The sequence below is a fragment of the Podarcis liolepis genome (assembly GCF_965112155.1).
Source record: "Podarcis liolepis genome assembly, chromosome: 7".
In the NCBI taxonomy this organism is placed as follows: Eukaryota; Metazoa; Chordata; class Lepidosauria; order Squamata; family Lacertidae; genus Podarcis; species Podarcis liolepis.
The window spans coordinates 43,481,040-43,505,361 of record NC_139561.1 but is presented as its reverse complement, the minus strand read 5'-3'; the positions used below and the strand labels follow the sequence as shown (position 1 = coordinate 43,505,361).

At 48.2% G+C, this 24,322-nt stretch overlaps 2 protein-coding genes and 1 long non-coding RNA gene across 8 annotated transcripts in view; 2 read left to right on the top strand and 1 right to left on the bottom strand.

Moving 5' to 3' along the window:
• LOC310711683 overlaps positions 1-4,859 on the top strand; it is a 30,215-nt gene extending 25,356 nt beyond the window's left edge. The window contains exon 3 of the long non-coding RNA XR_014528579.1: positions 4,693-4,859. This is a non-coding gene — a long non-coding RNA (uncharacterized lncRNA). The remainder of the gene's footprint in view (positions 1-4,692) is intronic.
• On the bottom strand, positions 1,878-12,300 carry RNF166 (ring finger protein 166). Of its 4 annotated transcripts, none has more exons than XM_083513836.1 (7): positions 12,046-12,291; positions 9,422-9,494; positions 8,245-8,401; positions 7,544-7,656; positions 6,820-6,934; positions 4,866-4,973; positions 1,878-3,413 (listed from the first exon to the last, which is right to left on the bottom strand). In XM_083513836.1, the coding sequence occupies exons 3-7, from the start codon at positions 8,335-8,337 to the stop codon at positions 3,348-3,350; spliced, it is 495 nt and encodes a 164-aa protein (XP_083369962.1). In that variant the 5' UTR covers positions 8,338-8,401; positions 9,422-9,494; positions 12,046-12,291; the 3' UTR covers positions 1,878-3,347. The 4 variants fall into 4 exon arrangements, with proteins under 4 accessions (XP_083369962.1, XP_083369960.1, XP_083369959.1 ...); XM_083513834.1 differs by lacking the exon at positions 12,046-12,291 and adding an exon at positions 11,791-11,943; XM_083513833.1 differs by lacking the exon at positions 9,422-9,494 and having other exon boundaries at positions 12,046-12,300.
• A 146-nt stretch (positions 12,301-12,446) lies between these two features.
• CTU2 (cytosolic thiouridylase subunit 2) lies at positions 12,447-24,322 on the top strand. 3 transcript variants are annotated; one of them, XM_083513702.1, is made up of 15 exons: positions 12,447-12,468; positions 13,683-13,757; positions 14,390-14,468; positions 14,579-14,638; positions 15,534-15,594; positions 16,389-16,498; positions 17,299-17,603; positions 18,325-18,460; positions 19,261-19,392; positions 19,519-19,610; positions 20,797-20,900; positions 21,904-22,039; positions 22,662-22,722; positions 23,180-23,238; positions 24,076-24,322. In XM_083513702.1, exons 2-15 carry the CDS (start codon positions 13,699-13,701, stop codon positions 24,155-24,157), a joined length of 1,476 nt encoding a protein of 491 aa, XP_083369828.1. In that variant the 5' UTR covers positions 12,447-12,468; positions 13,683-13,698; the 3' UTR covers positions 24,158-24,322. The 3 variants fall into 3 exon arrangements, with proteins under 3 accessions (XP_083369828.1, XP_083369827.1, XP_083369829.1); XM_083513701.1 differs by lacking the exon at positions 12,447-12,468 and adding an exon at positions 12,551-12,944; XM_083513703.1 differs by lacking the exons at positions 12,447-12,468; positions 14,390-14,468 and adding an exon at positions 12,553-12,944.

The window sequence follows — 24,322 nt, the reverse complement described above, 5'->3', positions numbered from 1 at the left end:
TTCTTGGCGCATCCTATCAACTTATTCAGTGTCGCAGCTCACTTGCTGAATCCCTCCAACCCCCTTCTCCATCAGGATTTCTCAACACAGAGTGGAGTTTTCCATTGCTTCAATGACCTCTGTGCACATTTAAGAGGCAGGCAAGGAAGTGCAAGGGGGGGGGTGAAGTATAATGAAGTCGTTAAGCACTCTGGCCTCATTAAAAGAACTTGACGAAAGAGACAAGGCCTTTGAAGTTGAGACAGCCGTGATTATGGCCCTTGAAGAAGCTGCAGGTTGGGGCTGTGCTGTTGACAGAAGCCAGGCAGGAGATAAGATGCTCCTTGCATCCTGCGTCACCCCTGATAAAAGATGCTGAGCATTGATTCAGCTGTCAGGCAGGCAGGGGGAGAGACTGAAAACATGAGGCTGAAGAGGGGCCTGTGGTGACGAAACCCAGGCTTGTTAGTCCCACTGGCAGGAGTTAATGAGTCAGTAGGTGGTGTGCTTGGGAAACAAGGACTCCTGATCTGAGCCAGGCTTATCTCAATTGGCTCAGGAAGTCAGACTGTTTTGGCATTCCAGTACTCTGGGACATTTGCAGCAGATAAAATGCACAACACCTGCTAGCCTTGCTGTGGGACTAACAGCTCGCCAGGCTAAGCGATACTTGGCTCCCTAAACTGCCAACAAAATCTCCCTTTCTCCCTTCTCTTGAATTGGGAAACCTGCAAACAGGACCTGAGCACAAGAGCACAAAACCCCTCCTGTGGTTTCCAGCCACTGTATTCAGAAGCATTACTGCCTGCAACGGTGGAGGCAGAGCATAGCCATCATGGCTAGTAGCCACTGATAACATGATTCTCCATTAATTTGTTCAATCCTCCTTTAAAGCCATCTAGGTTGCTGGCCATCGCTGCTTCCTATTGGAGTGAGCTCCAAAGTTTAACTTTGTGTTAGATGAAGCACTTTCTTTTACCTGCCCTGAATCTTCAGCTTCCTTGGAAGTACCGCTCATGCCCATGAGTACCGCTCCCCTTATTGTATGCCAGGCTTCCTCAACCTGGCACCTTCCAGATGTTTAAGATGACTCCCATCAGCCACACTATATTATGGCTGTGCTGGCGCAATTTGAAGTACTAAACATCTGGAGGGCACCAGGTTGGAAAAGGCAAACAGGAAGGGCTCCAATACCCTGATGGACAATTTGTACGGCCCACACAGGAGCTTCTTTCTCATGCAGATCATATTGTCCTTTCCCACAGATTCTTTGCTGAGCCCTGTGCCTGGGATAAGAGTGACCTCAAACAGCCAACTCACTTGGGGAGATTCAAACCTGGGGCATGGGCCCCTTCCTATCCAAAGGCCAGGAAATTTGTGCGGCAGTACAGGGGTTAAGTCTGCTTGCATTCCAAAACCATTTGGAAGAGGCTCCAAGAGAGCCATGCCTGATTTCAGCCAAAGGCAGCTCAAGCAAGGAAGATCTGCAGGCTGGGAAGCGTAGCACTGAGGCTGCTGCTCCTCCTAGTGGAGACTCTGTTGTCTACAGCACAATGTCCCCATCCCTCCGAACCTCAAAATCTATGCTAGGAAGTAAATTAGGCCAGATATATAGAATGAGGTGACAGAAGGTTGACTGCAACCCTTGAGAATGTAGGGAGGGCTTCAGTTTTGAATCCTCATCTGAAAAACTGTTCCCGGGGGGGGGGTGCATTATCAGGGTGGCTGGCAGGGCTCTGTGGACTCCAGTGGAAGTTGTCCATTTTAAACACTGTACCGTGAAACTTCCCAACTGTAAAATAATCTAGAGGGCATGTAACCCCACCCCCAGGATGTGCTATGAGGTGCCCGTTTTGAGCAGATTCTTCGTACTAGAGACACAAACAGACACCATATACTGTAGCTTATTCACAGCTTTTATTTCTTTCAAGTCTACTTTGGACCTGCTGATCCATTAACATGATACCTGGATGATAAAATCTTGTAGTACCTTGTGGCGTGTAACAGCTTATGACAACCTGAAATGGCCACACAAGTTGCTCTCTCCCCCCTCTAGCTTCTAAAAAGAAAGGATTGTTACTTGGAGAAAAGGAAACCCAGAAAGGTCATTTCAACAAAGATCTTTTTCCTTTTTTTGTGGGGGGTGGGGGGGAAGAGAAGAGAAATATTGAAAAACAAGACAACGACAATAGTCCGATTGCTCCAGTGTTAATGAAAGGAAGCCCCTTCTCCACTCCAGGTTCTGGCATGCCCCCCACCCCCACCCTGAAATTCTTGAATACATACCTCTTTTTTCTTTAAAAAATATACTTTAAAAAATAATGCTCCATAAAAATACTATTGTTCCTAGTCAAACACAGATATTGCAGTATCAACAGTTAACTGTTTTGTTTTTCTCTCTATAAAATGTGAAAAGAGTATTGTCACACCGATAGATGTAGAAAAAAATCCCCCCCCCAGACATACCTGCATGGCAGCCTCAGGCAGCATGGGGCTCCCAGGAGTTTTGGACTACAACTCCCAGCTGGTGCTGATGGGGACTGTGGTCCAACTCACCTGGAATGCACCGGGCTGGGAAAGGCTGCATGTAGAGTTATCACAAAAGCCGGTACAAAATGAGGAAGGGTTTTTTGGGGGGGAGGGGGTGCAGAAGGGAAAGGGAGAGAAAGATGCATGTGGCTAGGAATGGCTTCCTAACCTGACTTGGGGATTCTGGGTCCTTTTGAAATGCCTTTCTTTGGCATTTCCATGCACTCCCAGCATTTGCTGCCTCTGTTGCAATGGCTGAGTGGTAAGCAATTTGCTCCCCAAGGGCGTAATAAATAGTCCTACAAAGTGCCTGTGTCCCATGCTTGTTCTTCTTCTTTTAAATAATAATTTTAAAAACCCCAAATGACTTAACAAAAACCACAGGCGATATTTCTTTTTTTTAAAAAAAGGTTTAAACTACAGAGTTCCCCACAAAATGCGTTGTTGCTATATAAACCGCAAACAGGATGAGGGCCAACAGTGCTAAAATCTTAGTAAAAGCATCTTAATAAAATATACCCTCTGCGCTGAAGTTACATATGGAATGTCCAACCGGAAGTACAAAGTGGGCCCAAACGACAGTTCGAAGTGGGCGAGGCCGGGGTCTCCCGCTGCATTTTCCCGTTCAGGCACCTACATCGAATCCCCTCACCTCTGAGCTCCGAAAAATGAAGGAAGGTTCCACCTGGCAGAAGAAGGCAGGACAGGAGCCGAGGGAATGGGCTGCCTACTTGTTAGATGGAGGCCGAGGGAAGGGTGAGGGGTTGTGCCTCCCCACTGTGTGGGGAAAGGTCAGCGAGAGCCCCGAACAGTCCCGATCCACCACATGGCAGTTGCCCTCAGTTCTCGGAGAGGGAGAGGGCCAGCGCTGCTTGCAGTGCTGCTTCTTCATCGATGCTGTAGTCCTGGAAATGAGGACAGAACCATTGCAGGGAACCAAATGGAAGCATTTCCCTCCCTGCTCCAAGCCCCGTCCCCGATATTGCTTTACCAAAAGACTTCCTTTTTTCTCTCTCCTCCTCCACATCGCTCAGAGCAGTGTCCTTGATTCCTCACCCTTCCCTCCCACCCTCTCAGCAACCTTGTGCGGTAGGCCAGGCTGAAAGGTAAAGACTGGCCCAAGATCACCCACTGAGCTTCATGAATGCGCAGGGATTCGAATCCAGGTTTCCCAACGTGGCAATCTAAACACTACACTGACTTAAAAATAAATAAAAGGCTTGGGACAAGATTAAAATCTCAACAATTATGTCCAAGTTGTCCAAAAGGGAAGTCTCCTTATAAGAGTGGAGTAGAAAGAACACCTACTTGAGCTCTCAAATGGGAGGAAGGTGGAATTTCTGATACAACAGCATCCCCATCCCCCCCCCATATCAGTTTGGTCCATGATTATTGTCAGGGGTTTAGGAGCAGAGGCACGGGCAAGGGAGGAAACAGAGAGCGAAGGGGAGGAGGCAGAAGAAAAGATGAGTGATGACGACGACCCGAGATCTCCTAGTCTTTCCAGTGAATCAGAGGATTCACAGAAAGGAGCACCAGTGGCCAGGGCAAGGGGGGAGTCTAGGGGGGCACCCCAGGAAGATAGAGCCAGAGGGGACTCAGGGGGGAGCAGCTGGAAATCGGGACCAGCGTCACCGCCAGGAAGCAGGGAAGAGGAAGGGAGCCAGGGGGGAAGCGCTGGCAGCTCACCACAGGAGGGAGGGCATGAGTCAGGAGTGGCCACACCTCCATCGGGGAGCGAAGAAACGGTTAAGAGGAAAGTGGAAGGTTGGGCGCGCGCGCCAAGTTCAAATGCAGAGGAAGGCGGCGCAGTAAGCAGCCCCGAAAGGGAACCAGGTCCTAAAGCCCGGCGCAAGGAGGCAGGAGGGTCCGGGTCAGCGTCAGAAGAATCCCGGAAGGAAGAAGCCCCGGGGGGTAGAGGGACCCAGAGGAGGACAGTCAGGCGGAAAAGGTGGAGCAAGGCTAGGATATTAAGTTGGTGCACACGGGGCGGAGACTCAGACGGAGCTTCGCCGACCTAGCTACTAGACGTAGAGTTGCGCGCAGCAGCGTGAGAATGGAAACTGTAATTCAATAAAGACTTTTACTTAATGATCGCTGGCTAGCGTGATCCTCTGTGAGCTAGGATCTTCAAGCAGCTCTGACAATTATCATCAAAGATTATATTTTCATCCCTCTTTCCAGGCCCAAAGGACCCCCTAGGAAGAACATGTTAAAGAATAACAACAAAAACCGCAAACCATCAAAGCAAGCAACAAGGGTGTCCTAATTGCCAACCCACAGAAAGCAATATTGAGCACCAGGGCTCCTGACCGCCATCTAATGCACCCCATGTAAGTTTGGCAGTAGGTACCCACCACAAATGTGTCATAGGAGAACTTGTGCCTGTGCAGAAGATGCTGTAGGAAGTTGGCACTCTTATAACTGGGGTCACCCCAAGGCATGGCTGAACAGACTGGGCATACCTGGAACACAGAGGGGCAGGAGGAAGAGAAGAAGCAGACTGTCAATTAAACAGGAAAGAACCAGATTAGCCCATTCTAAAGCAACAAAGTAGCACACTAAATCAACAATGAGATTTGTATAACCACACACATATGTGCATAGAACTGCCTAGGGAAATAATACCACTATAATTTATTCCATGTGTTTAATTAATTATTTTTGGTCCTACTCTTCCACCAAAAAATGTTCCCAAAGCAGCCTACAAATCATTAAAAAAAGAGAAGAAGTCCATGCCCTTAAACCTAGAATCGAAAAATTCACAATACGAAAGGAAAACCTATTGGGAGGGAGGAGGAAATAGGCAAACTCAGGCACAAGTTCTTAGTTACAAGTTATTCTGTTGACCAGATGGGATGGAAAACTTTGAGAGGAATCAACGGAAGCTGCTAGTCTCTCATCTGTAGCAGTGAGGCGGTCCTGATTTCTATCTCTTCCCTCCCCTGTTTCAGCTATTATCCAAGGCTTGCTGCACTGCCTGTAGACTTCTGCTCAGAAAATATGACAAATGCATGCCTTGCTATCCTGCAAACACCCTAACTGCACACAGAAAAGGCTTCCACGTTTTCTTAGGAGGGCGACAAAAGTTCTGATGTAAAGTCTCCAGTTTCCACAGCACACACCTGGGGTTCCTTTACCAATTTTAGGAAGCTGTCTTAGAAAGTCAAGCCATTGGTAGAACTACCTCAGTACTAACTGGCAAAAGTTCTTAGGATTTCAAACAGGGGACATTCCTAGTTCTACCTGGTGAATGAACAACCAACCTTCTGCATGCAAAACAGATGCCCTACCACTGAGCTATGACCTTTCCTGTGCTGGCATTTGCCATACATGACTCCTGAGGAGCTCAGACTATTTCTTTTAAAAATATTTACACCCTGCTTTTCTCTGGAACCCCAAACATCAAAAGCAGCTGGCAAATGAATATGCATGCGCAAATCAAATGCATTAAGTACATAATGTAAGAATAGCCTGCTAGATTGGGCTAGTGGTCAATCAAGTCCAGCCTCCTGTTGTTACAGTGGCAACCAGATGCTGGTGTCAAACCGGCAAGCAAAACATGAGCACAAGAGCCCTTTCCCTTCCCGTGGTTTCCAGCAACTGATATTATGAAGTATTGCTGCCTCTGATTATGGAGGGAGAGCATAGCCATCAAGGCCAGTAGCCATTGATAGCCCTCTCCACCATGAAAAAATTAAAATAATCAATACCAACATCAACTAAAAAACAGCAACAAGCTTCTTTTCTGCACCCCATCCTGGGTTGCTTTGGAAACACCTATTGGTACCAAATTGACCAGATCTCCAAATTTAAGTTTTGGACTGATGGAAGGTGGACCTCAAAACAGAACTGCTACCCTAAACTCTCAACATGACCCTCTCCAGGGCACTTATCTCCTCTCTTTTATCTGGCTGCAGAAAAGGCATCACCGCACTGCCTCTGTCCATTTGAGAAGCTGAATAGAGATTAAATGAGCCAGAAACCGGCACAGCACTCCATGCCTGGGAGCGGATGCACATGCACCTACCAACTCCGCACTGGGAAACAAATCAGATGCGCACAAACCTCACAGTTCACTGGACAGTTATGCCCCTCTAGCTCTACAACAGCAGAGGAGCTGAAGAGCAGCATTTAACAGCCTGCAGTTCACAACCTAAAGCAGCGGGTAACTCAAGTTGTGCTATAGGCAGGATGGGCAAACCACTACACTGGCCTTTCATCCTGCTTCTCCCCCCCCCCAAACCCAAACCTGTATATGGGAGGGCACAATTCCCAGCCTCTTTTCCATTTAGATCCATGGCCACTCACCACTTTGTTGGGGTCGTTGCGGTGGTTTTCCATGCAGTGTTTCACCAGCTCTTGCTGGTCCAGGTTCCGCGCTCCACAATAGGGACACACAAATGTGGACCGGTTTGGGATATTGCTGGAAAAGACAGCAGAAATTTGGAAGGGTCACCCAGGAGAACAGCACCTGTGGGGTGCTTGCCAATGCTCCCTTTCAAAAGAAAACCCCCACGGACAGCATGGCTCACTCGTGACAGCTTCAAAACTATTGGTTAACCTTGCAGAGTTAGCACACAGCACAAAAGCTGGCTGTATATGGTATACTTGCTGATGATTTTTTTTAGTGGCAAAGCAATCACACCGAGATATTAGGTGCGCAAATAAGAAAGCTGTGTTTCTTACAGGAATTACAAACTGGATGGTAAAGAGTTCCTAGTTCCACCTAATTAAGCTGGAGATGCAAAGGAGCCCTGCTTGCTCTTTGATATCTGCAGGAGAAAGTGACAAAAGGTCTCTCCTCCTCTCTTCTCAAGAAGTGGCAGATATCAAGGAAGAGGAGGTGAGTGAGGAAATGAGGTCAACAACCCTAAGAATGTCAGTCTAGCACTTTAAGAGGTCAGCACAGGTTAGGTCAGAAAGGCAGTCTAAGAAGGTTCCTCCATCTATCCACTTTCTCTCCATGCAAGCCTCATCAGCCCAACACTCCAACAGAATGCAGCACCTTGTCCAACGGGTGAAGATTAGATACCTGGGAATGGGTTGGGATGTCGGGACAACAGGAACAAACTTTGGACAGTTGGCCATCTGCTCCTGAACCTTAGTACAGGATGTGACATGGGATCTCATCTTTGCGAGGGTCACCTGTAAAATGAAGAATGGAGACAAAAGGACTCTATTTTTCTTCCTAAGAATGTGCTGTATCCTCTTAACATAAAAGCTTGGTTTCCGGGTAATTGTCACACACTAATTAATTAAGCAAACTGTATCACTCTGTACTCAAACTGTCTTCTATGCTACTTGAAAAGGGGCAAGGTGGCCGCTTTAAGGTTGCAAAGGAACTTTGAACTGAACCTCAAACTGTTCTTCCAGCCGCCAAACCTCAAGCCACATGCCCTCCAACTGAGACTTGTAAACTTCATTCAGCCAGTCCATGACTTGTCCTTACTAAAGTTTCATGTTGATTTTTAACTGTATTTTTATTGCTTTCTTTCTTATAATTTGAATACAATGGAATTCAAACTATAATACAATGTAAATAATAAAAGAAGCAATAAAAACAATTAAAAATCATGCAGCATCTAGCACAGTGCATTACAATTGCTACAACAGGCAGAAAGACTCTCAGCAATTTTCAAGTGACCTGGGAAGGGGGCGGGAGGAATTAACCAGCCAGTTCCTTGTGGTTCTAAATGTGGCATCTGCCCTTGCCCACGTGGCTCATGAAATTACCTTTTTGCTACAGCCCCGGCAGGGAGCCTTGAAGGAGGAGAGCTGCTTCTCTACACTGGAGGCCTTCTCCACCTTTTTGGGGTCAAAGGGCATGCGGCAGAGTGGGCAGAGAGGAGACGGTACTTGGAGGCATGGCTGCAGGCATTCCCCACAGAATCTGGAAAAGAAACAGAGACTTGATTTTGCTCAGCAAGCCTTGAGAGCACTAAGAGTACTACAGGCATACAAACTCTTATCACCAGCAAATTCAACAATAAAGGCTGGCCAGATTCCTCTCACAGGATAAGATGCTGACAGTTCTCCAGCCAAAAAACATAAAAACATTCCGGAAAACATGAAGTTGCCAATGAGAGTTTAGCTTTCTGTATGTCCTAGATTATGAAGTGCCCCCACACAGAATTATTAGCAGGGTGTTCTCAGACTATTTCCAGCACCTATGGGGCATAGGGTAGAAGATGGCCTAGTCTTAAAGCACGCAAGAAGCTTTCTGTATCACAAGCAAAACATTCTAGTGTATGCTGAATACTACAGAGCACCAGTACATACTCTGGAATGCCACACACCACTTGCTCAGAGGTACAAAAATCTATTGCAGTCATTTATGCATCTAATTTTGATGAGCTGCTCATTGTCTCTTGCCCTTTATAACTATTGAGCGCTACGTGCTATGAAGTCAAAGAGCACTCTTGTGCATGAAGAGCACTCTTGTGCATCCATCAGGAAATGTCTGCCTCTGAACTTGGAATAAGAGGCTACAGGAATCTGAGCAGTAACTCAAAGAGCCTCGGGCCAGAGAATGGCTTTTAGAAACAGGCCAGAGATCAGGGATCATGGCAACTTTAAAGTTCTTTTATGCCTGCAGGATCAGAACCTCTCATACAGTTGGTGGAAGAAACTGCAAAATAACCACTGTACTGGAAAAGGGAGCTTGAGGCTATGCAAGGGAATCCAAGAGGCAGAAAGGACAACCTGCCAGCCCACTTGCAAATGCTCTGGTCTTTCAGCAAATTTCATCAGCTTTATGCTAGCAGCTAGCTGCAAGTAAGTTTTCTGCTTCTGCCCTCACTCTCGCTCCGCTAGACATATGCCAAGTGAGTTTCCTCAAAGCCACTCCTTTCCTCTTGGTTACCTTGACTAACTTTTAGAGGGAAAACCTCTGCTTCAGCTCTGCACTTACCCATCAGCATCTCTGTTCCAGAAGTCTTCACAATAGGGAATACCAAACGAAAAGGCAGAGGCCTTTCCCACCACTGAGTGCAGGAGAAAAGGGTGGTTAACCCTATTACCACAAGTGAACTTTGTGTGGTGCCACAGGAGGGCAAGGTGATTTTATATAATACAGGAACAGCACAGTCACTACCTGAAGTGCTTCCAGTACATATTAGTGAGCAAAGATTAGAATTGAGGAGGGAAAGGATTGGGGACTGTTAACAGAACTGGCTACCTATCTATTTCTGAGAACCATTCAAAATGCTTTCTTTACAACCATAAAACCCTCAATAACTTGGGAACAAAGAACCACCTGCTCCTATGAGCATGTCTGGTTATTAAGATAATCAGTGTCCCCTGCCAACCAAAGTGTAATTGGTGGTGATGAGGGACAATGCCTTTCTAGTGGTAGCATCCTCTAAGAGAGATACAGCTGAAGAATATCTAGCAAATAAATTTTAATAGATTTATATATTGCTTGATTATAATAAGACCTTGAACTGGCTTACAAAAAGAATGAAATAGTAGAATTATCAGGAAAAAACCTGTTAAAAACAACTATTTAAAACATTTAAAAGTTATTTAAAATAAATGATAAGCTAAAAACACATGTGGACGCCAAAAAGGGTACAGTGAAGGCATTTGCATGATGTCAACAGGCAGGGGCTCCCAAAGTTGCTGCCACGCTAAAATATAGATCTTTTAAAAACAGAGTGTCATGTTGCAATTGTAATAGAGTCAGTACTGCAGATGGAAGCAGTCAAGTGGGCATATACGGGGAAATGTGATCTCATAAGTAAACTGGTCTCAAGTTGTTAAGGGCTTTATATGCTAATAAGAAAGACCTTGAACTAATGAGCTGAGGTGTAACAGGTTGATAGAATCTCACTCCTGTAATTGTAATTGTGCTGCATCATTCTGTGCTAGCTGCAGCTTCCAGATCAAGTGCAAGGGAAGCCACACACAGAGCAAATTACAGTAATCCAGTCTTGAAGTAACTAACACATGAACTACCATGGCCAAGCTTTCATCCAGGAGCAAGTGCAGCTGTCATAACAATCACAGCTAGTAAAAGGCACTTCTAGCCACTGAGGCTACCTGGACTTCCAGTGACAAGCTGGCTCCAGAAGCATCATGCCCTAGACTATGCATAGTGGAGCTATGCTTCTCAGCCACCTCATCTGTTAGTTTCCATAATGCCACAGCATCTTTTTGACTTCTTACTACTACTGAAGATACAGCTCTCTTCCAGAATCTGTCTCCTCGGGAGATGGTGCTCCAGAGCAGGTTTTTGCCTCCCCATGAAACCTTTTTAGAAGATTTAGACTGCAAGCATTGCAACTCTGAAAAAAATCATTGCAAGAACTGGTCTGAAAATATTCAACAGTTTCAGCAGACAAGTTTCAGGAGTGCTAAATTTCACTATATCATTACACAATGTAACAAGGGTTTGGGTGTTCAAAGTTTGAGGTTGCCATGCACATGGCAATGTCTGGTAAAGGCTTTGGTATCAAAAAGCTCCTGAAGATCTGTGTTCACAGGAGCAGAGTTAGGACTCACAATAGACTCCTGCAGCCTCATGTTATTCAAAGGATTACCGTATTTTTTGCTCTATAAGACTCACTTTTTCCCTCCTAAAAAGTAAGGGGAAATGTTTGTGCGTCTTATGGAGAGAATGCAGGCTGCGCAGCTATCCCAGAAGCCAGAACAGCAAGAGGGATCGCTGCTTTCACTGCATAGCGATCCCTCTTGCTGTTCTGGCTTCTGAGATTCAGAATATTTTTCTTCTTGTTTTCCTCCTCCAAAAACTAGGTGCGTCTTATGGTCTGGTGCGTCTTATAGAGCGAAAAATACGGTATATTACCCCACTTTCACACTCACAGATATAGACAACTCAGTGAAATTTCATAAGGCTATTCCATAGTTATCCTCTACTGAACTTTCTGTAATAAGCATTATCTTTCCCTTCACACAGAGCTAGTAACAATACTGTAGGAAAAGGGTGATGTGGGTCCAGTTCTCCCAGTATTCATGGGAACCATTGATTCAGGTGCCCTGCTCTCTTTTTAAGAGAGCATCTCCACAAGTGCACCCCCCTTGCTTTCTAGAACAGCCACAAATTTGCACTATGATACTAGCAGTTTGGTTTATGATCTTCTTCCTAGCGATCCCTAGTATGAAATTCACCTTCCCCACAACAGGGTCCACATCTGTTACAAGGTATCTGCTTCAGCCCCAAGGTCTCATTCTTGGTCAACACTGCCATGTCAGTTTTGCACCACAAATTCACCTCCTCATCCCCCTAACATACTTTCTCCCAACCTAGACCCCACTTACCCTACTCCACTCTATGCCTTAGCATCCTCAGGCCTGTAGTTCCTCCCTCGGTCGCCCCCTCAAATCTTCTCCTGCTTTCCCCCAAATCAGGCAGACACCTCCAATGCTCCCCCACCAGACTCACCATCTCCTCCTCTAACGCCACCCACTACCCCCGTTGCACTTGCTGAAAGACGGGCATCATGTTTACAAGCGGTCCGCCCTCGGACATGACTGCGCGTGCCCCCCCACCCCCCAGGGCCCCTGGGCTCTCACGTGTGCCTGCAGGGGGCGATGCGCACGGGGCGCTGATAGACCTCCAGGCAAATGGGGCAGCTGAACTGGGCCTCCAGCGCGGCGCCGGCCTCAGGCGGGTGCGGCGGCGGTGGGGCGGGCGAGGGGGCGGCGGCAGAAGAAGGAGTCGCTTCGCGGGACCCGCCCGCGGACACCAGCAGGCTCCGGAACATCGCGGCAGCCATGGAGGACGAGGAGGCGGAGGCAACCCCGGCCCAGGGAGGCGGAAGCGGAAGCAAGGTGGTAGGGCGGCGCGCTCTGATGATGTCAGAGGCAAACCACCGTTTCGTAGCGCTCCTCGCGAGAGAGAGCCTCTCGACCCACGCGGCGCGCGGCCGTCGCGGCGCTTAAGGGAGTGTGGAATGTAGACTGTGTATAGAGTCGCACTCGGATCCTAGCTTCCGGGTTCGCTTTGCATGCAGTTTTGACTTTGAAGCCACATATTAATTAAGTAATTACTTTTATATCCCATTTTCCCCTTTAAGGAGCTCTAGACGATGTACATCTTTCTTCCTACCCCCTTTTTATTTCAACAACCACCCAGTTAGTGCGCAGTACCTCATTTGCCGTATGAACCGGCCCTCCCACCAGTGGGAATTTGGTTGGCTTTTAACACGCACGAACACCTAACACCCAAACTGCACCCGGAAGGTTTCCTCTTTGTGAATGTGCAGACAGATCTATAGAGCAGATGGTACAAACCAGGGCGTGTGACGTCAGAAGAGTGCGCCGGGTGGCCGGTCCTGCTCGGGTTCTGAGCCGGGAAGAGGCTGCCTAGGGCGCCTCGCGCGACGGAGGCTGAGAGGTCTGGCCGCGATGTGTGAAGCCGAGGAGGGAGGCTGCGGAAACGAGACGCAGCCTAAGAGGCCACCCCGGGGCAGGTAGGGGAACGGGGTAGGGGTGGGTTGGGCAGGGAGTGAGTGTAGGGGAACGGGGTAGGGAGCTGGGGTTGGGAAGAGGCCTTCCCGGCTTGTCCCGTCAGAGCCGCGACTTCCCACTAGGTGTTGTTTTTGCAATAGCCGCAGAGGCCACAACAGAAGTTAAGAAGGCAGGCTGAAATGATGTGAAAAGATCCACGTTGTGCAAATCAACATAACAGTTGTTGTGGTGGTGGTGCTATCTTCGCACATTAAAAGACTGTCTGTAGCAGACTGGTTTTTTGGCACTTTAAATAATAAGAAATGTCTTGCAACAGAAGCTTTGTGGACCGAGGTCTGCTTCATTAGACGTGTGAAAGGGTTGTATTCTCAGTTATTACACCTGCCAATTTAAGGCAGCGCTTAATGCATCCAATGAAAGGGCTTGTAGTCCGGTGAAAGCTTCTGCTGTAATAAAAATGTTGCGGTGCAGCCTTAGCCATGTCTACTCAGAAGTAAATTCTATTGAATGCAGTGGGTGATATTCCCAGGTAAGCAGAGGTAGGATTGCAGCCACAATCTTTTAGGCCGTTTGGTTAATATAATCATATGCCATTCTCCTGCTTGTAGCACACCCACAGTGGCTTACACCGATAAGAAATGCTACACAACAGTAATGGTTATACACTAATGTTTTTAATTCCAATGGCAAAGAATACAAATTGTACTTTGGAATCTGATCTTCCTTTTGTCTCTTCTAAGCTGCCCCTCAAAATGCATGAAATGCAAAGAAGGTTCCCCGGTGTTGATCATCCGTGTTGGGGATGCCTTTTGCAAGTAAGTATGACGGGCAGCTGTACCTTCTTACCGGGTTGGCAGCAGACATGCTTGTCATTTTCTGAAAGGCTGCTGTGGTCTACAACAAAGCTGCAAACCCTTTTTTGAGGGATCTGGCTGATCTTTGTTACAAGTGACAACCTCTGGTGTTGACTCACACAGCAGAATTTCAGTCATGGCATATTTCTAGACCTCTTTAATCTCTTTTAGAACTCTTTTTAAAAACAATTTGAGTTGTTTTTTCTCAAGAGCTAAACACCCATGCTCACTGCCGGTCTCTCACTACTACCCTAACCCAGATGTTTCAACCAATTGTAGTTAAGTGTGGGGCGGATCATAGCTTACACTTTGCAGAGCACATGTGTTGCATGCAGAAGTTCACAGATACAGTCCCTGGCATTGCCTGTTAAAAAGGGTCGTGGCAGGTGATGGGATGCGGAACCCCACTGGAGACCCTGGAAAGCCTATCAGGTGGATGGAAAATAGTCTGATGATATAAGGCAGCTTCTTCTATTCCTGCTCCTAAGCATAGCATTATGGCTAAAACAAAATAAGGCCAAGATATTTGACTAAAATTGTGTTTCTGTTGCATCTTATTGCTTTAATAACATGCATTTGTTGCTGTATTGTAGGAGCTGTTTCAAGGATTATTTTGTTCACAAGTTCCGGGCTATGCTTGGCAAGAATCGCTGCATTTACCCTGGAGAGAAGGTCCTGCCCAGTTATTTTGGGGTGGGCAGGCAAGGGAGCTAACAACTAGAAGTGACAGACATGTTTTCTAATACTTTCTAATGCTTTTTATTTATTTTTATTTACTGTAGGTTCTGCTTGCATTTTCGGGCGGCCCTGCCTCCAGTTCAATGGTGCGGCAAGTGCAAGAGGTATTTTCCCATGACTTCCTAGCCGGGTAAATACAGAGAATTTGGGGGTTTAGTAGAGTGGTTCTTAAATTAATACCATTTATTATGTACCCTTCACCACAAGGTTGCAGGGTGGATTATAGCAGTCATAGAATCATAGAATCATAGAGTTGGAAGAGACCACAAGGGCCATCAAGTCCAACCCCCTGCCAAGCAGGAAACACCATCAGAGCACTCCTGACATATGGTTGTCAAGCCTCTGCTTAAAGACCTCCAAAGTAGGAGACTCCACCACACTCCTTGGCAGCAAATTCCACTGTCGAACAGCTCTTACTGCCAGGAAGTTCTTCCTAATGTTTAGGTGGAATCTTCTTTCTTGTAGTTTGGATCCATTGCTCCGTGTCCACTTCTCTGGAGCAGCAGAAAACAACCTTTCTCCCTCCTCTATGTGACATCCTTTTATATATTTGAACATGGCTATCATATCACCCCTTAACCTCCTCTTCTCCAGGCTAAACATGCCCAGCTCCCTTAGCCGTTCCTCATAAGGCATCGTTTCCAGGCCTTTGACCATTTTGGTTGCCCTCCTCTGGACACGTTCCAGTTTGTCAGTGTCCTTCTTGAATTGTGGTGCCCAGAACTGGACACAGTACTCCAGGTGAGGTCTGACCAGAGCAGAATACAGTGGCACTATTACTTCCTTTGATCTAGATGCTATACTCCTGTTGATGCAGCCCAGAATTGCATTGGCTTTTTTAGCTGCCGCGTCACACTGTTGGCTCATGTCAAGTTTGTGGTCAACCAAGACTCCTAGATCCTTTTCACATGTACTGCTCTAAAAATCAGTATTAAAAAATCAGTTTAAAAATCAGTATTAAAAACAGCTTGAAACTGACCCAAATCTTTCTCATTCCAGGGCTTGAGCCGGGAAGCAGCCAAGAAACTCCGCTTCAAGCCAGGAATCATCTATGTTGATGGTAAGCAACGCTTGCTGGGTGGATTCCCTTCTATGTTTGGGAGACTGAAGAGTCTAAGTAGAGGCAGTTTGTTCAAGGTGAAACAAAGCTTGCATCAAAACACTTGTACTCTTCTCCAAGGTTTGAAAACAATACTGCTAAAAAGTCTCATTTTCCCCTTTTCCTTACCTTCGAGGCAAACAAATACTCTCTTAGGGTGTCTGTGAAGGTGGCCACATCTCCATGGCAGGATTGGTGTGGCCATTTAGAAGAGGATGAACTGTGGCTTAGTGGCACAGTATCTGCTTTGTATGCAAAAGATTCAGTCCCCAGTATCTCTAGGTAGAGCTGGGAAAGGCCCTGTTTCTGAGACTCTGGAGTGTCACTGCCAGTCAGCATAGAGGCCTTGCAGATGCTGCTGGACTGCAACTCTCAACATCCCTGACCATTTGTTCTGCTGTCTGGGGCAGATGGGAGTTGTAGTCCAAGGGCATCTGGAAGGCATGAGGTTCTCCACCCCTGGATGCGCCCAGGAGAGATTCACACACTGAAATGCAGCTGTCTTATGTTCCTAGTGCAATTTCTGTTGTCAAGCCTATTTTTCACCATAGACCGTTACCAAACTCAGAGTGACTCTTTCGGCATCAAAATTAATTTGGGTAAAGGTTTTGAGTGAGGTGGCTCTCCAAATGTTTCAGGTGACTTACACCATGACCCACTCTTGTCCAAGCAAGGAGAAAATAGGGTGGGAGTCCCCCCAGAAGCCCACTCAGATTGTTTAACTGATCTCCCTGATCCTCTTTCTTGCCGTGCAGAGGGAGCTGTGTGCGGACAGAGCCCAGGGAAGCGGGAGGAGATCCGCAGCGAGGTGGAGATGATCCTGCAAGCCACAGGGTTCCCTTATCACCTGGTGTGCTTGGAAGAGGTGAGGAAAGATGCACATGAGGAGAGGCCCGGGGTGCCGTGTCAACCTTCGACCTTGTTGCCGCTTCCTCATATCAGTACAGTCATACCTCGGATTAATACGCTTTGAGTTGAGCGTGTTCGAGTTGCGCTCTGTGGCAACCTGGAAGTAACGGAGCGCGTTACTTCCGGGTTTCGCCGCTTACGCATGCGCAGATGCTCAAAATGACGTCACACACATGCACAGAAGCGGCAAAAAGCGACACGCGTGTGCGCAGATGTGCCGTCGCTAGTTACGTTTACCTCTAGATGCGAACGGGGCTCTGGAACGGATCCCGTTCGTATCTAGAGGTACCACTGTACGTTGGTGTATTTTGAGTGGAGTTAGGAATCTCCTTAGAGATTCAGTTTGGCTGATCAGTAATGAAATAGCCTTATTACTGTGGAAGCCAATTAGTCCCATAAGAAAGGTGCAAGAACAGACCCCCTTATGACATTTTCAGGCTAAGGACCACATGTCAGTGATGAGTGGGGAAGAGGCAAAAGCGGGCAGAGCAACGCATGCAGATCTTACCTTTGTGCAGGAGTCTGGTTCCCCCACTCCACCTTTTAGAAGAACGGAAGAGGACAGATTTCCCCATAGCTTAGAAATCTCAAAATAAATGTTATCATAGAAGCTATGATGTTTTTACACTCCCAACACTAAACCAAGGCAAATAAATATCAAAGGGGTGTGTGTGGGAAACACTGATTTCTATGTTTAAATGTCTGGTCCTGCTACTGCTTTCCGTGGCTGACTGCATGTGCTCTGCCCTTTCACAGGTGTTTGACCTTCCAGGCTCTGTGCTGCACTCCATTCCCCATAGTGCCACTGACCACGGCGGCAGCTACAAGGAAGCTGTGGATGGTTTCATAAGATGTCAGCAGCATGAGAAGACGGCGGGGGACTCAGCAAGCTCCCTGGAGGACCAGCTGGCTAGGCTTAATGTTCACGGATCTTTACAGCAGGAGGGACCGCCAGTCCCAGGAACTAGGCCTCCTCCGGTGCCCCATACTGAAGAACTGACCAAGCTCTTTGGGGCTGTGAAAACCCTCACTGCAAGAGAGGAGCTCCTACAGACTCTCCGGTGAGCTTCTTTGCAGAAGTGACAGAGATCATCTTTCCTTTGGCTAGAATGCTGCTGAACGAGCTCCCAGTTTGCATTGCTCTCAAAGATGGGCAGCCCAAGGGTGTTTTGGAGGCTGCATTCGGAGACATTCCCGCCACCCTCTTGCTGTTTAATTTAACCTGAGTGCTAGATCCTGGCTAATCCCAATAATTCCTGAATCCTTGGCAGCTGAATGGATGCTGCTAGCACCCCTTTGAGATTGCTGAAGGATGACAGGGCTGCTGCAGGTAGAGCAGAGGCCAACCCATCCTGATCAGCAACCTCAGGAGCATAAGGCCCTGCAGAGCCAGGACCTAGAGTATTCTGCTTCACCCTCTCTAGGCTGCCACTTCCGGATTTGCTTTTCATGGCCTCTTCACAGCTTCACTGAATGAGAACATACTCGGCTGCTTTGCTTGGCAATTTGAGGTCTGTGCTCCTGGGGAGGGGCCAGCCACCTCCCTGCTCCTCTTCATGAGTTTATACCCTCCATGAGTTTGTCTAAAAGTGGGCGAGACCAATTAGTGGAGGCTAAGGCCACTTGCTACAATGGCTGTGCATTGCATCTAAATACCACTTGGTGGGGATTGCCAGTGGGGGAGAGTCCTGCTTGTGGGCTACCTCTTGGCCACTGTGAAAACAGGATGCAGAACTAGATGGGCTTTGGCCTGATGCAACAGGGCTCTCCTTATGTTCTTAGGAACCACCTGATTCTGCATGTGGCCCGGACAAGTGGATATTCCAAGGTGATGATGGGGGACAGCGGTACCCGTGTGGCTGTCAAGCTCTTGACCAACCTGTGCCTGGGACGGGGGGCCTTTCTGGCTGCAGATACGGTGAGAGCAGGGGCTGCAGACTCCCATATGTTGGGGCCACAGAGTCCCATGTTTCTTACCCTCTTTGCCCTTTGGTGAGAGGTGCAAGCTTCAAGCTGGAGTGGGCAGTGCGGTTCTTGAGGAATCCAGTCCCTGTTTCCCCTCTCCAGAGAGGACATTTGGCGCTGGCCATTTCAGCAGCAGGCATCTGAGCTGCTTATAATGGCCTTGCTAGCTAGCAGAAAGCCAAGACTCTGCATCCCACTCCTGGCCCTGAAGAACTGGAGAGAGGGAAGCAGGGAGTTGTTCCAGACCTCCCAAAGAGTTGCAGCACCAGATTCAGGGACTAAAGCTGCAATTCCTGCATGTACTTACCTGAGAGTAAGCCCCACTGAACATGACGGGGCTGACTTCCAAGTACATGTATAATGAATTGTATCAGAAGACAAACTGAAGTCTGTTGACAGCACTAGCACCACCACTGTGCTTTTCTTTATTGCTTCTATAAAAGGACGAACCGTAGCTCAGTGTCAGAGTACCTGCTTTGCATGCAGAAGGTCCCAGGTTCAACCCTTGGCATCACCAGGTACAACCTGGAATGTCCCCTGCCTGAAACCTCTAGAGAGCAGCTGCCAAGTCAGTGCAGACTATGGTGAGCCAGATAGGCTGATGGTCTGACTCAGGATAAGGCAGCTTCCCAAGTTCCTATATTCTGTTCTCTCCACACCACCGCTTTGGACTACCCAGAGCTATCCTATCTCACAAACGGGGCAACAGATCACGCACTTTCTGCACTGTTCACTTTCTCCTTTCCTTGAAAGGGCTTTTCAGACAGTCGCCACGGTGATGTGCTGTTCTTGCGTCCCATGCGGGAATACACTGCCAAAGAGATTGCCTTCTACAATTGCTTCTTTGGGGTGCCCACAGTCTTCACGCCTGCGCTGGATACTAAAGTAAGAGGGACCTACTTCTGGGTGCCTGTAGGGTGACCCCTTTGGGCCCACTTCCACCAGACCTCCTGGGAGCAAGTAAGCTTCCTTGTTGCCCAAGAGTGATGCCCCTCTTCTCCTCTTCCACAGACCCCCGACAGAGCCAGCATTCACCGCCTGATTGAAAGCTTCCTCTACAAGTTGCAGTGTGACTTCCCCTCCACCACCAGCACAGTCTGCCGGTAAGCAACCCTCAGGCTGGGCCATTCTCCTGCAAGCAACTGCATGTCTCCCTGCTTCTAGGAGGACATTCATCAGCACTCCCCCACACACATTGCCCCACCCCTATCGGTTGCACGCTGATAATCTCCCTTCTGCCGGCCTATTAGTATTTGCACCTATTGTAAGCAGGACTGTATGCATCAGCGACAGTAAGTGTCTAGTTTCTGCAGGCTGAATAAACCATGCAAACTAGGAAGTTGTCTGTGTGCTTTTAAAACCCGCTGGAGTTGCCAGTTCGCTTTTGGGTCCAATTCAGGGTTCTCACATTAGTGTTTAAAGCCCTAAACTACTCAGGCCCAACATACCTGAAAGACCTCCTCCTTCCCTACAGACCCTCTCAGGTGCTAAGATTAGTAGACGGAGCCCTTGTGGTAGTTCCTCTGCCCTAAGAGGCTTGGGGTGGTCCAAGAGAGGGCATTCTCCATGGCAGCCGCTAAATTCTGGAACTCCCTCCCCATTGAGGTATGTCTGGTTCCTTCACGATACAACTTCTGGCAAATAGTGAAGATGCATATCTTTGCCCTGGGAGGTGTATATTTTTAGGAGCCACCTCATTTCTGTGATTGTAAGCAGTTTTAATACTGTATTTTACAGTTGTAACCTGTCCTGGGATCTTAGGGTGAAGGGTGGATGATAATAATGATAAAAGCCCACTTATTCTTCAGGGCAGCAAAGCCCCACATCCTGATCCCCACATCCCTTTCTGAATTCTTGAGACCATGACATTTTCCTCTCAAGGGATTTAAAGTTTGCTTCAGCCACCATTAAAGCCTAGAAACTCCAGGTTGTATCCAACTTAATTTTACTCACAGTAGACCTGTTGAAATGAATGGACCTAAAGAAGTCCACTAACTCCAGAGGGTCTTCTCTTGAGTAGGACGTAACACTGGACACAACCCTTTTTAATCTTAAAACGAGTGTGTTGAGATCATTGTTGCTTTCTGGCAGCTTAACTCTGTGCCAGTTCTCACATGCTGTCTGCGGAATACATGCAGACGTGGGTTGTGTGACTTCCCCATGTGGTGAGACCAGCTGGATGGTGCACAGAAGGCCTGAGAGGCAAAAGCAAGATGGATAATAGGAGGCAGAAGGGCTATCCATGTCTTCCCAGCCCTCTTCTTGATGCCCTCTCCATCCTTTCTGCAGGACAGGTGAGAAGCTTTGTGTGACTTCCCCAGAGACTGACCCTGGTGGACCCACAGAAACACCCCAGTGCCTCTTCTGTCTCTGCGCCTTGGACACCAATGCTGGTATGTGGTGGCCTTGTGAACCTCAACGGCAAAGTTCTTTTTCACTTCTTTAAGAAGGGGATGCACCTGGATGTGGTTCTACAAAGTCAGAAATTGGAGAACTGGAAGGACCCCAAAAGCTAGCTTGACTTCTGCCTCCCACCAGAAGCCACAGACACCCACCAGCTTGCCTGTTCTAACCTGCAGGGTGGCAGCATTAGCTGAGCCAGGAGTTTCTCCTCCTGGGCTGCCGTACCCAACTGCCATAGAACTAATGATCTTGCCACTGGAATACCTGCCTCTGGGATTCCTCTAGTAACATCTAGAGCAGCCTTTTCGTCCCCAGATGTTGGACTACAACTCCCATCATTGCTGGCCACTGGTCCCTTAAGCTAGGGATGATTGGAGTTGTAATCCAACAACATCTGGGGCCCCAAGGTTGAGAAAGGCTGGTCTAGAGCAACCTTCTCCATCCTGGTGCCCCCTGGTGGACTCCCAACTCCCAGCATGTCTAAATGACAGGGATGATGGGAATTGTAGTGCAGTGACATCTGAAGGGAAACTGGTTGGGGAAAGCAGCAGGAAGCTTTATTTTCCATGACTTCTTTTTGTAGACAAATTCATGAAAGGATAAGACTGTTCATGGCTGCTAGCCACAATGGCTATGTTCTTCTTCCACTGTTGGAGGCAGCATGCCTCTGAATACCAGTTGCTAGAAGCTGCAGGAGAGGAGAGGGCTCTTGCCCTCTTGCAGGCTTCCCCTTGGCACCTGGGTTGCCACTGAGAAGAGGATGCTGGACTAGATACACCACTGGCCTGATCCAGCATGGCTGTTGTAACAGTATCCTTCTAGCCTGTTGTACCCATTGAACTCCCTGGGTACAAAGAGAGCAAGACTGTCCTGGCTTACAAAGCTTAGCCACTCGGGGGCGACAGCTGAAACTCTCTCCGCCACTGAGGACAAAGACTCAGCCGGCCAAAGAAGCGATGCTGCCTCTGACTCTGCTTTCCCTTTCCTCCCCAGTGGACGGCTCCTCCTTGCAGTCGACGGTGCTGTCAGAGCAGCTCTGCCAGAAGCCACTTCCACCATCCACTGGGAACGGCTGCTGTGGAGGGGCCTCGAATCAGACAGGATGCTGCAGGGCCCCTCTGGCACCAAGGTAAGCAGGGATGCTGGATCCAGAACAGATAGCTCCACAAACAACTTAGCTTTGTATGGGTGGGGGGACTCCTTGCCCCCAACCTGGATGGCTTTAAAAAAAGGGCTGGAGGACAAAGGCTATGAATGACTACCAGCAGCAGTGGCTAGGCTCTGCCTCCACTGCAGGAGTCAAAGATGCTTGCTGAAAACCGCAAGAGGGGAGAGGGCTGTTGCACTCGAATCCTGCTTGCCAGGTTCCCACAGGCATCTGGGTGGCCACGATGAGAAGAGGACACTGGACTAGATGGGCCATTGGCCTGATCCTGCAGGCTCCCCTTAGGTGCTCTTGTGCTTCTAGACCAGGGGTGGGAAACCCTTTGGAAGGCTGCATGTCAATGGCCAGAAGCAAATGCAGGTGGAGCAACCAATGTAAATGTCGCCTTTGTGAAATTATTCAAACACCCCACTCTATTCAAGGAAGTGAGAGGTATTATCCAAGTTCAAGAAGACACGCCCACCAAGCAGGCCAAAGCACTTGGGGTGGGTGGGTGTGAAGCAAGTTCACCTCTGCTGTACTAGAATCATAGACATCACCTGCCCAGACTTGATCCTCTGCCTTCCTGCTCTGTTCTCCCCTGTAGAGATTCTTCCCAGCTTCTCCCATTGCTCTGCTACAGCTGCCGCCTGACCATCAAAGACATGGTAAGTGCAGAGAGGTGTGGAGCGCAGGATTCCTCCTACTCTAATGCTGCATTTTTCTGGGCTGTCACATTTGCTTTCTGTTCAGAGACTACAGGCCAGTTGGCTGCCTCTGTCACCAAACTGCTGCTTCCAGACGAGTGGATGAAGCTATCCCAGTTGAGTTTGATGGGTGGGAGAGTGTTGCGGCCTTTGGGAAGGGGGGAGAAGAGTGTTGTGGGCCTAAGCAGAGTGCAGCGAGATAGGGCATTGCCTGCCGCAAGATCTGGACAAGGAGGCTTGGCCTCATGAGGACTAGAACCCAGGGCAAAGAGGAAAGGCTGCCTACCCTTTTGTATTTTCTTTACCAGACTAGGGATGGGCATGGGCTCTGCCAGGCCTAAGGGATGCTCAGGCATTCATCACTTCCAGATTCATTCATCTGGAAGTGTTCATTCACCCCAACCTCTTTCCTCTGCAGAGCTCCTTGGAGCCTCTCCCAGCCTACATCCACTTGGAGGCAGAGCGCCGGCGATGCAGGTACAAGCCACACACTCTGCAGTGGAGGGGATATGTGCAGTGGGAGACATAGTTCATCTCTGAACAGAAGCACCTATAGGAAGGGCAGGGAAGAGCATATTGGAGGCAGTGCTGAAGAGTGTGTGTATGTATGTATGTATGTGAAAGAGACCAAAGAGATCTCAAATCGGGCCCATTTCTCCATGGAATCACTCTGGATGGCAAGACCTGGTCCCAAAGTTATTTAGTGCTGGGGATTTACTGTTGTGCCCCCTCCCCTTACCAAAAGGCCAGGGTGCTCTTGAGACAGAAAAGGAAATCATGGCGATATCTAAAGTTTTGTGGTTGCTGTTGTAGTTATGTAGGTTGGATAAATGTGTATGACGAAGAGAAATTTGAGTTCAAAGCATGTATTGCAGTAGCACGCATGGCAAGGACTATTACGATAGCCCCATGGGTTAGAGATGACCAAAGGGTCTGTCAAAGGCTCAGATCCTGCCTTGGCAGCCATGCTCATATTTGGTCAAGTCTGCTCATCCCCAGTACCTGTCAAATGACAACCAGATAGACTTAATCTTGACAAGGGTTTTATCAGACCAAGTTGTGAACTGCAACGCTGGTTTGCTGGAATTACCAGTCTCTGTGGGGCACGGGGAGGATGCTTCTTGTGCTGATTCTCACTTAACCACCCACTCTCCCTGTGCAGGTCCCATCTCCACACGCACACACCCCAAAAAGCAGCAGCTTGTCATAGGGGTCCTCTCTGTGACTTTACTAGCTTCCAGCCAGCTGAATGAGAGTTGCTGGGGAACCAGAAACGTTCAGGTGTAGAGACTGGTGTGTGTTTTGTTCCTGCAGGGCTGCAATGAAGCAAGAAATCCAGGAGTTCTTGCTTGAAGAAGAGGACAGTGATGCTGCTGAGGGCCTTCCCCTGAGCTGATGACAGGTTTGCTGAGCTCTGGAGAACTAGAGTAGAACACCCAATGCAAGAAAGCACCCCCTCTTGGCTCTTATTTGACCTTTTCTTCCTTCCTGAATTTTATAAATTTTCTAATGCAAATAAATTATTCTGAAGCCACCAGCATCTGGCTCAGTGATGCTACAA

Bases quoted from the DNA above. Each gene is read 5' to 3' on its own strand.
- CTU2 (XM_083513701.1), top strand. From the start codon at position 12,880: ATGTGTGAAGCCGAGGAGGGAGGCTGCGGAAACGAGACGCAGCCTAAG. The intron at 14,639-15,533 runs GTATTTTCCCAT...TTCTCATTCCAG, and splicing joins TGGTGCGGCAAGTGCAAGAG to GGCTTGAGCCGGGAAGCAGC. The intron at 19,611-20,796 runs GTAAGCAACCCT...TCCTTTCTGCAG, and splicing joins ACCACCAGCACAGTCTGCCG to GACAGGTGAGAAGCTTTGTG.
- RNF166 (XM_083513833.1), bottom strand. From the start codon at position 12,248: ATGGCTGCCGCGATGTTCCGGAGCCTGCTGGTGTCCGCGGGCGGGTCC. The intron at 4,974-6,819 runs GTGAGTGGCCAT...TCTGTGTTCCAG, and splicing joins GCAACGACCCCAACAAAGTG to GTATGCCCAGTCTGTTCAGC. The intron at 3,414-4,865 runs GTGGGTACCTAC...CCTCATTTCCAG, and splicing joins TCTCCTATGACACATTTGTG to GACTACAGCATCGATGAAGA.